The sequence below is a fragment of the Phoca vitulina genome, unplaced genomic scaffold, assembly GCF_004348235.1.
Source record: "Phoca vitulina isolate PV1807 unplaced genomic scaffold, GSC_HSeal_1.0 scaffold21, whole genome shotgun sequence".
Lineage (NCBI taxonomy): Eukaryota > Metazoa > Chordata > Mammalia > Carnivora > Phocidae > Phoca > Phoca vitulina.
Window position 1 is genome coordinate 22591431 of NW_022589724.1, and position 13050 is coordinate 22604480.

At 37.4% G+C, this 13050-nt stretch overlaps 1 protein-coding gene across 4 annotated transcripts in view; it reads right to left on the reverse strand.

The window, feature by feature from the left end:
* The window catches only part of DENND1A (DENN domain containing 1A), a 498746-nt gene that overhangs the window by 366588 nt on the left and 119108 nt on the right, over positions 1-13050 (reverse strand). For 2 of the 4 annotated variants that reach the window (XM_032418252.1, XM_032418249.1), the window contains exon 3: positions 1855-1898. The exons of the other annotated variants lie outside the window; for them this stretch is intronic. In XM_032418252.1, coding sequence (XP_032274143.1) covers positions 1855-1898 — 44 coding nt within the window. The remainder of the gene's footprint in view (positions 1-1854; positions 1899-13050) is intronic. 4 annotated transcript variants of the gene reach the window in all.

The following is a 13050-nucleotide window of genomic DNA, read 5'->3' on the forward strand; positions in this document are numbered from 1 at the left end:
GGGATTTGGGGGGGGGAGGGGAGGGATGGTTTAGCCCAGTGATGGGTATTAAGGAGGGCACGTATTGAATGGAGCACTGGGTGTTATACGCAAACAATGAATCATGGATCACTACATCAAAAACTAATGATGTAATGTATGGTGACTAACATAACATAAATACTAAATTGTCATAGTGGTTATCTCTGAGTTATATCTATATCTATATCTATATCTATAATTAAAATTATAGATGACTTGTATTTTCTTTCTTTGCATTCTTTTTTAAATTTATTTCTGATTTATTTATATTTCCTAAATATTTTGTCATGAGCATATTACCCATGTGGTTATTACCCATGTGATTTACACACACAAAAAAAAACCATGTTGATCAAAAAGTTTCAGATGTAGTAAGAAACTAGATTTAAAGGAACAGATCCAGATGTTAACCATGTTATTTTCAGTTTTGTCCTACAAAATTTTCTCTTGTTGGGTAATTCAGAACTTGGAACCACAAAGGTTATTTACTGAGCCACAAAACTTTAGAATAATGATTTTCTTAAGAGCTATGGCCTCAAGTCTATTCAAAACAACACTTTAAAATTTTCCACCTTCTAGACACTGTTTAATGAGAAAAAAATTATTAATAAAGAGGTCCTATAATCTTTGGATTGTGTAGTTTAAATCCAATGGGCTCAATCACACAGCAATTAAGGCAAGATAAAAATTTAACTCTCCTGTTGGAAGATGAAGCAAGGGTTAGAGAAGATTAGTATTTTTTAAATCTCATTTAAAAGTCTTGAGATCACACACAAAGCAAACCATACCAGTTCTCTTGGGTTCTTGTACAATAAAATCTCATTACAAAGCGTCTCATTATACTGATTATCCAGTTATATTCCTGGTCACATTATGTCCCCTGTATTCATAAAGATGTCTCAGATACCTTGCCCTCATACAACAGGCCACATTGCAAAGGTGTAACTACTATTGTACTGGATAGTTCTATTCCATTCAAGGACATTTTTTCTTAACAGACAAAATACAATGGATGGTTTTATAAAGTTGTTTTATTCAGTGTAATCAAGGATGCTTCTATCTTGAAACTGCTTTAAAAAAGCATAGCAAATTGCATATTTGAACTAAAAATGTAAGATTCCCCCAGAAAAGCTATAAACCATCCCTAATATTTCTTAAGATACACACTGGAATCCAGAATGTATAACCTGGATCTAATTTTCAAGAATAGAGCAGCATCAGAACTTCAGCACTACCTTGTGATTAAAATAGTCCCTTCCACTCCATTCCATGCTTGCAGGATACAGGAAATTCGAGATGGCAGGGCCAACCAGCCAACCTCAACTTTCCCTACCGTCATTAGAACCCCACCCAGAAGACCATTCCTGAATGTGTATCTTCTTCTTGGAGTACTACCATAACACACAATTTCATAATCTATTTCAAATTCCAGGAAATGTTATAAACTTCCCTCCTCCTCCTGTTTTTGTTACACTGGTTTTTGACTGTTTAAATGGCATTAAAAAAAGAAAAAAAAAGTTCACAGGCAATCCAAAAAGGATTTCCTAATGAACTGCAGACTACAGCATTCCTCAAAGTAAAAAAATAAAATTCGTGATAGATTTTCTTCCTTACTTTCTGTGGATTTTCCCCCTGAAGGTAACACCCCAAATCTAGCACAATATTTTCAATCCGACCTCAATATGTTTTTATTTTTTGTCTTGGGTTCCTAATTGCTATTTCTCTTCCCTCTAAAAATTCATTTATCTCCTTCAGTAAAAAGAACAGTAATAATATGTTGAACAACTCTGAAATAAATTTTGTCATGTAAAAAATTAATTACGCATTCCGAACCTGGTCACTGTAGTCCTCCGGGAATTGCCTCTGCACCTCAGGATCTGTAAATAATTGACAGATAATATTAATTGGCTTTGGATTAGTGAGCAAGCAGAGGATCACACATTAATATTTGATCAGAAGATGATAGCAGCCCTGGCAGGGGATCCAAGGGGGGCAGCTGAGGCTGCTATGTTGATGAGCACAAGGAAGGACTCGGCAAGGCACTCCCATTACCCTCCTCCAGAAATATAAAAAAGAAAAATTTTGAAGACCTGATGCTACTGTTAACTTTAGACTATTACCTAATGCAAAAATCTTGCCTGCTGCAAATTGCCCTCAATATATTTTTCCAGAGAAAATGAGTCCTAAACCTGGCTTGACTTTTTTTTCTCTAATCAGAAGCCTCCTTTTCACAGTTACAGATGTGTGCTTGATAAACCACCTTAAACACCAGTTTCAGATTGTGTGTGTGTGTGTGTGCACGTGCACACTGGCAGGTGGCAGGGAGTGGGAGAAGAATTCTTTCAAAGAACAAATACAAAACTCTTTGCTTTTAAAAATAAAACGTATCCTTACCAAAATACTTATGAACTCCTGAAAATACAGATAAAACCGGATGAAGTTTTCTTCAAAACAGAACCAAACAATACACTTTTGGCTTGTGAGTACAAACAAAATATCATGAAATGAGATTATTATGTTCTACCTAACATAATTAGACTTGCTCATCAACTATAAAAATACATAGGTGAAAACACCTTTTATGACCATCTGCTTAAAATGGAATTACTAAAGGGGTCACTTGATTCTTCAATCATAATTGCAAGATAATCCAATGCCATCGTCTGTAAGTCAATACAGAACTGTACTAATTAAATGCTATTAGCACTCCATTTGCTATTGATTAGGAACACACTCATTCTTTTCTAATAAGAGAAAGAGATTTGGTTCCTCAGAGACACATTATGGGGAGTGACAAGAATAATATGTATTTGAAAAATCACATATCAGTGGAAAAGCACAGTATTTGAGGGTCCCCTCACACACTGATCACAAAACATACTATTCAGTTTTCTTAGCTATCTTTTAAAACATCAATTTACTCTCTGTGAGAGTGAATCCACATAAAAGTTAAAACCCTCCAAAATCACAAGACAAAAATGCAGTTAATCTTTCTGCAGCGAAGAATCAAAAAGGGAAAAAACTAAGGGCCTATTCACATACTACATTTAAATCCTAAAAATACCAGTTTTCAAGTCATTAAAGTCAAATGGATGTTATTTTTCAAAACCCAAGGCTAATAACAAAAGCAGGAGTATTCAAAAGGGCATACCAAAAAAGCAGACCTTCCAAAAATGGGTGGTCCAAAAGAGATGAAACTATCTGTAGACCATTTCAGCTCTTGAGGGATCTTCTGGTTGACTTAAAAACTGGGGATCAATTTCTTTCCTTACCCTCATGTGCAAACACTCAATGGGACAAAGGCCATGTCTACATTGTGACCAGCAGAGTGCCGGCGTGGTCCTCTCCATGCAGGGCTGCCCTAGTGTGCCAGAGGAAGAAACTGTTGCTTCTCTCTGGCCGGAAGGGCTGAAATCACACAAGGACTTGGTCCACTTGAGAGAGGAGGCCAGAGGGCGCTAACGGCGTGGCATGAAAAGCACTAGGTCTACAGGGAAGAATTAGCAGGATGCAAAGGGACAACCAGATGCCTAACACACCTCTAAAAGTGTGCTTGCTGTTGGGTTGGGAGATGGGAGAGCCTAAGTAAGAGGGTAGCAGTTATAATCCCTAAAACATAGGTAAATCACCCTGGGGCAGAAAAAGCTGGTATTTTAGGATTTAAAATATGCTCCCAAGACTGAAAAAAACAGAAAAAAGCACTTGTAAGCCACTGAGGACACAGTAAAACAGAAGTTGGGAAAGCCACAGAATAAGGCTTATTCTTTTTCTTCCAACTGTCACGTGGTTAACACTTACTCTTCAACCAGAAAACTTCACATAGAAATGACTCACATACAAATCTTTAATATCATCTCTTCTTGCAGTAGTTTGTGCTTCTCAGGAACCACAAATACTGATGGAAATCAAGATGGAATAAAACCAAAGACTAATTTTTTTAATCACCACTTTGTGAGGGGATGGATGTCAGAAACCAAAATTTATGATATATTCTTCAATTTTAAAAAGTTTCTTGTTTATAGGTGGGAGAAGGAAGGTTTTTACATCTTTAGTCAACTATGTTAAGATACTATATTAATAATTAACTTATTTTAAAAATGTATTTTATGCATATATACAATATAGCAGAATTTTAAAAAGAGAAGGAAACATGGATGAAAAAAAATCCACTTATTTTAATATACTGAAGGTAAAGATGACCATAGAATGCCAAGATGATAGTCATGCAAATCCTAAACACTGCCTCAGCGGCAGGGACAACAAACACCATCAACCAAATTCCTTCAACTGTCCTAAGACTCAGCCCAGAGTGAGATTCCCAGATTTTTACAGAATCATGTTCCAAGATAATACATGGATTATTATTTACTATGGTCCAAGCATAAAGCTTGTGATTTCCTTTAAGGCCCTGAGGTTTACAAAAGCAAACTTTATGGGTTCTTAATACTCTCTAAAGCAATATTTAAAAAAAAAAAAGGGAGGGGGGTGAATGCTTTTTAAAAACAAAAGCCCAACCTAAAAAGTTCCACTCAATTAGCTCAAAGATCCAACCTGATAGTTCATAAAACTATGAAAGCCATTTTGTAAAAATTAACAAAAAACTGAAAATAATTTGAGTTTTCTTAAAATGTCTATTTTGCACAGTGGGTTGAAATCATCTTTTTTCACTTTGAGTCGATCACAATGCCATAATGTCACCAAAATATCGACATTGGAAACATCTGAGTTTAAAAGGTCCAAATACAATCTGCTTTTCTCAAGCAACACAACACCCGCCTTACTAACAGTTTCAGCATGGCACATGTACAAAACCTAGCACCCTGCAGTTAAGCAAACCGCCTTTAAATTTTCTGTCTGGCAGCAATCCACTTGCGTGTCTGTATGTTTTTACAAGTACTCTATGTATTTCATTGCATCAGCTGCATTTCTTTGAGTTTTAAATGGTCTGGGAACATTTTATGAAATGTTCTATATCTTTATATGGAAAATAACATACACTGGAAAAGTGTGCATCAGTCTAATATTTATGTATCTATTTCTTTATCCACCATCCAATACTATAATTGCTAATGTTCCAAAACACCTTCTCACATTCATACCCTCACCGCCAAATGCAGTGTCACCAAACAGCTAACTTTCAACACAAAAATCTGCAGATCAGAGAACTACCAAGGAAAAAAGCAACAATTTGCTTAGGCAATTGGCAGAAAGAACAGAGTCATGGGCATATGTCAAGCTTTTTCTCGAAGAATTGTCCCTCTGACAGAAAATTAAGAACATTCCTTTTCCTTCTCTCTCAGCAACTTTCTCCAGATTTAAGTAGTAGATTCTTAAAATTAAAAATCAATTTCATCATCTCCCAGGAAAATACTTTTCAACCTAAAATATCGTATTTAAAATACCTTATCTTGCCACAACATGTATGGTATGGTAGAGTCCATATATCTCTTAACCACGTAAGCCTAAAAGAGGCAGCTGGCTCTGGAATAAGGCTTCGCATCAAATCAACATGATGGGCCACTACCTTCTTCCAGCACCACGTCCATGCAAGAGGAGGTCTCCACAAAGACATGTGTGCACCAACTGCTTCCACTGGAGGCCACAAGAAGCATTTCTATACTTAACACAGACATTTCACAGCACAGGACTCCCAATAGCACAAGCTGATTCAGGCGCGTAACGTGACCATGCTTAAGAGGCTAGGTCCTCACAGGGGAAAAATAAATAAATTAAGAAAAGTCTCAGAACAACTATGTCTTGATTTTTTTTTTCTTTAAGAAAGGTTAATTTTCTTCGACCTCAATTGTTCATGTTTTCTAGTCTTCTACTGTAACATACTTTAAATCTTTAAGATATACCAGATTGCCACAGGATGTTTAATTAATAGAATTAGAGTTTGGGCAAGACTTGCTGGAACGGTGCTATAAATTATTTTACACAGGCTCCAAAACCTTGAGTTCTGCCTTAGGCTTAAAGTTCCTAGAAAACGTGGTAGACAGATCTTTTACAACAGAAATGCAAAATAATTCATAAAAGTACTGTGGTTATGTATGAGGGCTCATTTGTAGATCAGTAACTAGTATGTGTACACACACACACACACACACACACACACACCCCTTACCAAATTATTTTCCTGTTTCTCTCTGTCGCACCAATGACTCCATTTGAAGGGTCAAGGCATGACGCTTTAACTGATTATTGAAAAATACACTGACTTCATTTTCTATGAAATGTGTGACAACTGCATACGAACCAAATGTTACAATCGTCCATAACTGGAGCTCTTTTAGGAAATTTAAGAGAGACTGCAAGCAAATGCAGCTGCTAACACGGGAATCTACACTGCTTTCACTTTTAACATGGCAGGTATCAAGGCAAAAAAAATTACATTTAATGCCCACTAAAATTTACCCAGTCATTATCCCTAGGATATTTCAGTCAGTAAGAAACAAAATATTGAACATATTTAAAGCTTACAATTATAAGAACGCTTCCCTTTAAAAGCAAGACTTAAAAATTCGCCATAAACGATATAATCTTCATTGTTCAATTTCATGTAGTTTAAGATACTATCTTCCTCTCCCCCACAACCATAAATGTTAATCCAAGCTGTAATCAGATTTAATTTTCCAGATGAGAAGATGGGAATATGCTGCAAGCAGGGGATAGTCCATTACACTGCTCTTTCCCTAATGAAATGTTCAAATTTTATACACTGAAAATGTATATGCTCAGAAAGTAGTCTGAGAAGTCACACATTTTGAGGACAAGCTCAATCTTCCCCAAACACACTCAGAAATAAGATTTTTTTCATATTCAAGAAGAAAAGTTTTTTTTTTTTGTATAATGTAAAATTAAAAAGTTTCTTGACACTATGATTACAAGCTGGACTCCAGCTTTAAGGACACTCCCTATTAAACTCATTGCTGCTATAAAGAGTCAGCTTCACTCACGTTATATTATAAAATACCTGAATCAATAGTTTAGCATTTTAACTAAATACAATTATCCTAGTAAACTGTTCCATTTATGATAGTTAAAATTTAATTAAAAATATATTTTTGAAAGGAATGTTTCAAATGTTTTACATAGAAAAAAAAACCCATCAACACGATTTCCTTTTCCTTAACAATGAAACAGAATAATTTATGTTGTCTTTCCTTTAAAAATGTTTTTAAACTAAAAATTACTTGCTTCAAACAAAAACTGCTCATTTCACAATGCAGATTTTATCCTGAAATCACAAGAGTATACTTCACTAATTAAAAAAAAAAAAGTCATTTCAAAGTACTTTAAATGAACATTTGGTTTCCATGTACAACTGGAATTTCTTAAAAATTATTCCAGGTATTAACTTTTTGCCCTAAAACATGAAGACCCTAAGACATAAGAACCTTAGTCCTCACTAATTTTATTTATTTTTTTAAAGATATTTATTTATTTGACAGAGAGAGATATAGCAAGTGCAGGAACACAAGCAGGGGGAATGGGAGAGGGAGAAGCAGGCTTCCCGCTGAGCAGGGAGCCCGACGTGTGGGGCTCAATCCCAGGACCCTGGGATCATGACCTGAGCCAAAGGCAGATGCTTAACGACTGAGCCACCCAGGCGCACCAGTCCTCACTAATTTTAAAACTATGTTTCTATTCCAGCCTTTTGCTTCCACGTCGGCATTTAAAACACATTCAAATATTACACTTTCACAGCAGCCGGCCTGATAACACAGGACCAGTTCACCATCTACACCTATAATAAAAACCCAAATAGCATTATTCAGGGAAGGAGAGCACAACCCACCTCAGTATGGCAAGCAATGGAACCACATTCACGTGCCAGATTCCTCCTCAAACTAACAGATTCTGCCTTTCAGACATATCCTGCTCTGATGTGACTATTTATGCATAAACAGCAGACACTGACCTATTGTTTTCAGTTGTTGGAGTTATGAATGTAGTACAGTTACCAATTAAGTGAATCAACAAGTCCTAAATGCATCAGCTGTTCTACAAATAATGAGTCCACTGACATTATGCAGTAAAATCTTGGGAGTTTCATCTCTCTTTCTAGAGAATGGTGATAGATTTTGACCAGCAAATGCCACTACTTACCAATAATTTGAAGTATTTTTCATAACTAATTCCATCTACAAAAGGTATATAAATCTGATTCTCAACCAAACTTATGCCACATAAACCCAAAAATCAAACATAAGTCAAATTCTAAAAGGGAGCTTTAAAATGGAAAGAGAGAGTGTGCTGGAGAGAACAAAAAAGTCCAGAGAATATGTTCACTTATACTTCTCTTTTTGCCCGCTGAATATCTTAGTTTTCAACTTTATTATTTAAATATTTAGGTTTTTTTAAAAATGAGTTCAAGGTTTGGAACTAATTCCTAAAATCTATCAAATTGATAAATATTGATGAAGGACCTTTTTTCTTTAATGGTTATAATCTCAGGTTTCCATTTAATTTCCCTGTGAGTTAGGATTCATTTTAGCCCTTGTTTCTGAATGAGCACCCTAAGTGTCCAATTTTTATTCCAAGGTGAATAATTACTTCAGACTTAACCTAAATGACAGCTGTGCCCTTTATGTACTACAAACGTGACATCATTGCATACAGTCTTCATAAATAGATATATCACATCTGTCAAATCTGGTGGAAAGAGATAACTTCATTATTTACTCAAATACAACTACTGATTGCATACCCACCATGTATCAGGCACGGGGATAGGCATTTTATACACAGTTTCTAATTTAATCTTCATGACAATGCTGTGATATTGGGACTACCGTAAGCGCATCATCGTTAAAGAAAGCAATAGGTTACCATTTGTCCAAACTTTGAAAATTAGCATTTATTCACAGCACAAACACACTGATGTGACTGGCCCAGGTGATAAAAAGCCAGTCCTTGCTCTCACGGAGTATACGGTGTGACCCAAATGGAGAATCCACCAAATTAATTAACCACGGAGTTTGACAAAGTGCTGTGCTAGGATTAGCAGAAGGGCGTCAAACCTAATTCTGACCAGGACAGAAAAAACTTCAGGGACGAAGTGGCCACATGTGGAATCTAGGACTAGACCGTGGTTCATCTCATGCTACCACAAGCCCCTTCTGAACAGTCTAGAGGACAGCGCGTCAGCATTTGTTGAGGTCAGGGCCCATGCTCTACTTAGCTTTGCTACAGAAGGTCTTCTCTGTTACAAATGCTTAACAAATACTTTGGCATAACAGAATAAACAGAATGAACTCATTAAATACCCTGTCTCTCTAAGTGGATAAAGGGCCAATTTTAAAATATCCAATTGAAAACAAGCCTCTGAATGCTACGGGCTTCCTTCCTAAAGACACACTGGCGTATAAGCAAGCACACAATAAATATTAGTTGTTCTTTTATTATTAACCCCAGTGGAGAAATAAGCAAGCACTATAAATTAGATGGCTACAGATGTATAGGTATGCCTCAAATTGGAAATACATGTGCTCCTGAAATAAACTTTTATAAACCCAATTAAAATTTTCCCATTGCCTGCCATTACTTACTTAGAAACGTTATAACTTTATCAGAAACTGATTTTCTCTTCATCGTCAGTGGTTCAAAAATCCTTAAGCTACAGTTTATTTGCCTCCTGGCATCTGTTTGCTAATGATCTGTAAACATCAAATGCACTAGGGACTCTCCCAGATTTACAGAAACCCTGAGGTGAATCTCTGTATAAATTGAAGGAACTTTCTGCTAATTTCTTTGCTTTCTAAGTTTGCATTCTGGGTTCAGAAACAGAGTTCCATTAAACATTTTTGCAGTAATAATTAGAATACTAACAGCTACCATTTACTGAATGCCTATGTATACCAGCAGTTGCCATAGGTGATTTTATTATCTTAATCGTAACAACAACTCTGCCAGGTAAGTAGATGTATCCCTGTTTTACAAATAAGAGTGAGGCTCACTAAGAACAAATTCAGTTAAGCAACAGAGCTGGGATTCAGCCTGGATCCATCAGACTCCCAAGAATCCAACAGTGGCTTTCTTTTCTGGTTTTATTTATGTATGTCCTCCTGTTGATCTGTCTTCTAGTTATTATTGTGACTCAACAATAAGAATACATCTGGACAAATAACCAAAACATGTTGTCATGAAATAGGCCTTAGCAGATTATGAATGAGAGCTTTCCAATTTCTCTATTTAAACTCCTTTGCCAAGTTCAGGATATAAATAAAATGACTCCAAAGTAACTAGCGCTCAATTCAACTAGTAAACATGATAATGAAAAGATGAATTCCTATTAACAACTTAGAATAATTTTGAAGACTAGAGGGTATCCTTGGATACTCTATGAAAAAAAAAAAATTATTTGCTAAACAGAAGGGATAAGAATGCAGAGAAATGTTTCCCTACTTGGAAAACGTGTTTCCCAAGTACCTCTAAACCATACTCAGAACCCAAAGCTAAAGCCAAACTGCTGCATACAGTATACATAAAGCTGAAATGCCAGCAAAGGAAACATACTATGCCCGTCAACCAGAAGACTTTCTTGTCAACAAAATTCTGCCTCTCTTCCCCTGGAAACAAGCCATTGCTGCCTAGTCCTTACCTATACCATATATCCAAATGGTACCTATATATCCTACACCACTTTGGGGGTGGGGGTGGGGAGGGGAGCAGGGAGTAAAATATACATAAAATTTGCCATTTTAACACTTTTAAGTATACAATTCAGTGGCACTAAGTCCATGTACGTTATTGTACAACCATCACTATCATCTATCTCCAAAACTTCTTCAACTAAAACTCTGAACCCATTAAATAACTCCCAATTTTCCCTTCCCCATAGCCCCTGGAAACCACCATTCTACTTTCTGTCTCTATGAACTTAACTACTCTAGGTACCTCATAGAAATGGAATCATGCAATACCTATCCTTGTATGCCTGGCTTATTTCACTTAGCACAATGTCTTCAAGGCTTATCCATGTTGTAGCATGTGTCAGAACTTCCCTCCTTTTTAAGGCTGAATAATACTCCATTGTAATAATACCACATTTTATTTATCCATTCATCTGTCTATGGACACTTGAGTTTCTTCCATCTGTGGCTATCATAAATAATGCTATGAGGGCCACCTGGGTGGCTCAGTCGGCTAAGTGTCTACCTTTGGCTCAGGTCATGATCCCGGGGTCCTGGGATCGAGCCCCGCACGTCGGGCTCCCTGCTCAGCGAGGACCTGCTTCTCCCTCTCCCTTTGCTCCCCCTGCTCCTGCTCTCTTGTTCGCTATCCCAAATAAATCCATAAAATCTTTTTTAAAAAATAATGCTGCTGCTATGAACGTGAGTGTAAATATTTCTGCAAGACCCTGTTTTCACTTCTTCATGACATATGTCCAGAATTGGAACTGCCGGATCATACGGCAATTCTACATTTAATTTTTTTGAGGACCTATACTACTTTTAATATGTTTCATGACCTTTATGTTATAAAGCTAGAACCGCCTAGAATCCTTAGCCTGGCCATTAAGACCAAACACCTGGGGTGCCTGGGTGGCGCAGTCAGTTAAGTTTCCTATTTTTTGTTTTGGCTCAGGTTGTGATCTTGGGGTCCTGGGATCAAACCCTGCATTGGGGTCCACACTCAGTGCAGAAGTCTGATAAAGTTTCTCTCTCTGCCCCTCTTCACCATGCACGCGCACGCGCTCTCTCTCAAATAAATCTTAAAAAAAATAAAAAGGACCAAACCACCCAATTTCATCTGTTTCTTAAAAATGAATCCCCAAATCTAGCCAGGCTAATCAATCCACTTTCCCACAAAACTTGACATGCTTTGCTCATCTTTCTCCTCTTCCCACATCCAAATCAGACCCTTCCAAAACATGCTCTTAAGCATCACAATTTATAAACGTGCCCAATTGTATATTCCTATATGAATTAATATTCAATTACACTAGCAGTTTAAAAAAATTAAAAAGACAAAGAACCATGTCATCCATCACAAGTACAGTGAATTTTAAGTGTAGCTGGCAAAGGAACAACAAAACTGGCACACTCACTGAAACTCCTTCACTTGCCTTCTGGCACTCCTGGGTCAGTGATCAGCACAGTTCTCAATCTCTTAGCACTAAGCTCCCTTCCCATTCTTACATTCTTCCTCTGACCTAATGCTGGCTTCCTCTGTAGGCCTCTCAAGCGGTCAGTGTTTCCTCTCCATCCCTCCCACTGGCCTGGAGGCAGGGTAGGCAGCCTCTGTTCCTTGTTTCCACTTCCAGACCTTTCTTCCTCATTTTCCAAAATCCCAGATTTTAACCTGAGCTCACCAGACTACACTCCCCACTCCCACTCGGCCCTGCTGTCATCTACAATCCTAGGGTTACTCCTCATTCCTGAGTCACATGGATCCTGGTACACTGCCCCTCACTCTACCAGCACTCCTACCACAGTCTCAGTGATTTCAGTATGCACACGGCCAATCCTTCAAAATCCCAGAATTCTTGATTCCTTGGCCTCCTCCCTGCCAAGGTTTTCTACCCAATCTCAACTACTCACTCCCATGGTCATACCCAAACTCTACAGTTACCAATAACTGAAACTCCCTCAATAATCAGTTTCAAGCACCTCAGCCTCCAACCATGACCCACCTCCTGCCCTTCTAGTTCAGTCCCTACAGTATTCTGTCTTCATTCTTCAATCCCACAGGGACACTATACCAACCTTTTCAGTGCCCTTGATCCACCTCAGGCCCACCCTATCCTCCTCACCCAGCTTAAATTCTATTTATAACCATTCCTTTCCATACATCTTCAACATCTTTGTGTCTTTCTTACTTTGTCAACCTCACTTGGCAAAAGTCCAACAATCCTTGTTAAATCCAATGATCCACCTGCATCCCTGTACCAGGTGGAGAAAATCACCCTATTACGCTTAAAATACTAAAATACTAGCTTTAAATTTGGATTATTTACTGTAAGTGAGCTTGAGTAATTATACCACATTTTCCTTAATTCATTCACTCTCTTGTTCTCCTCCGTGA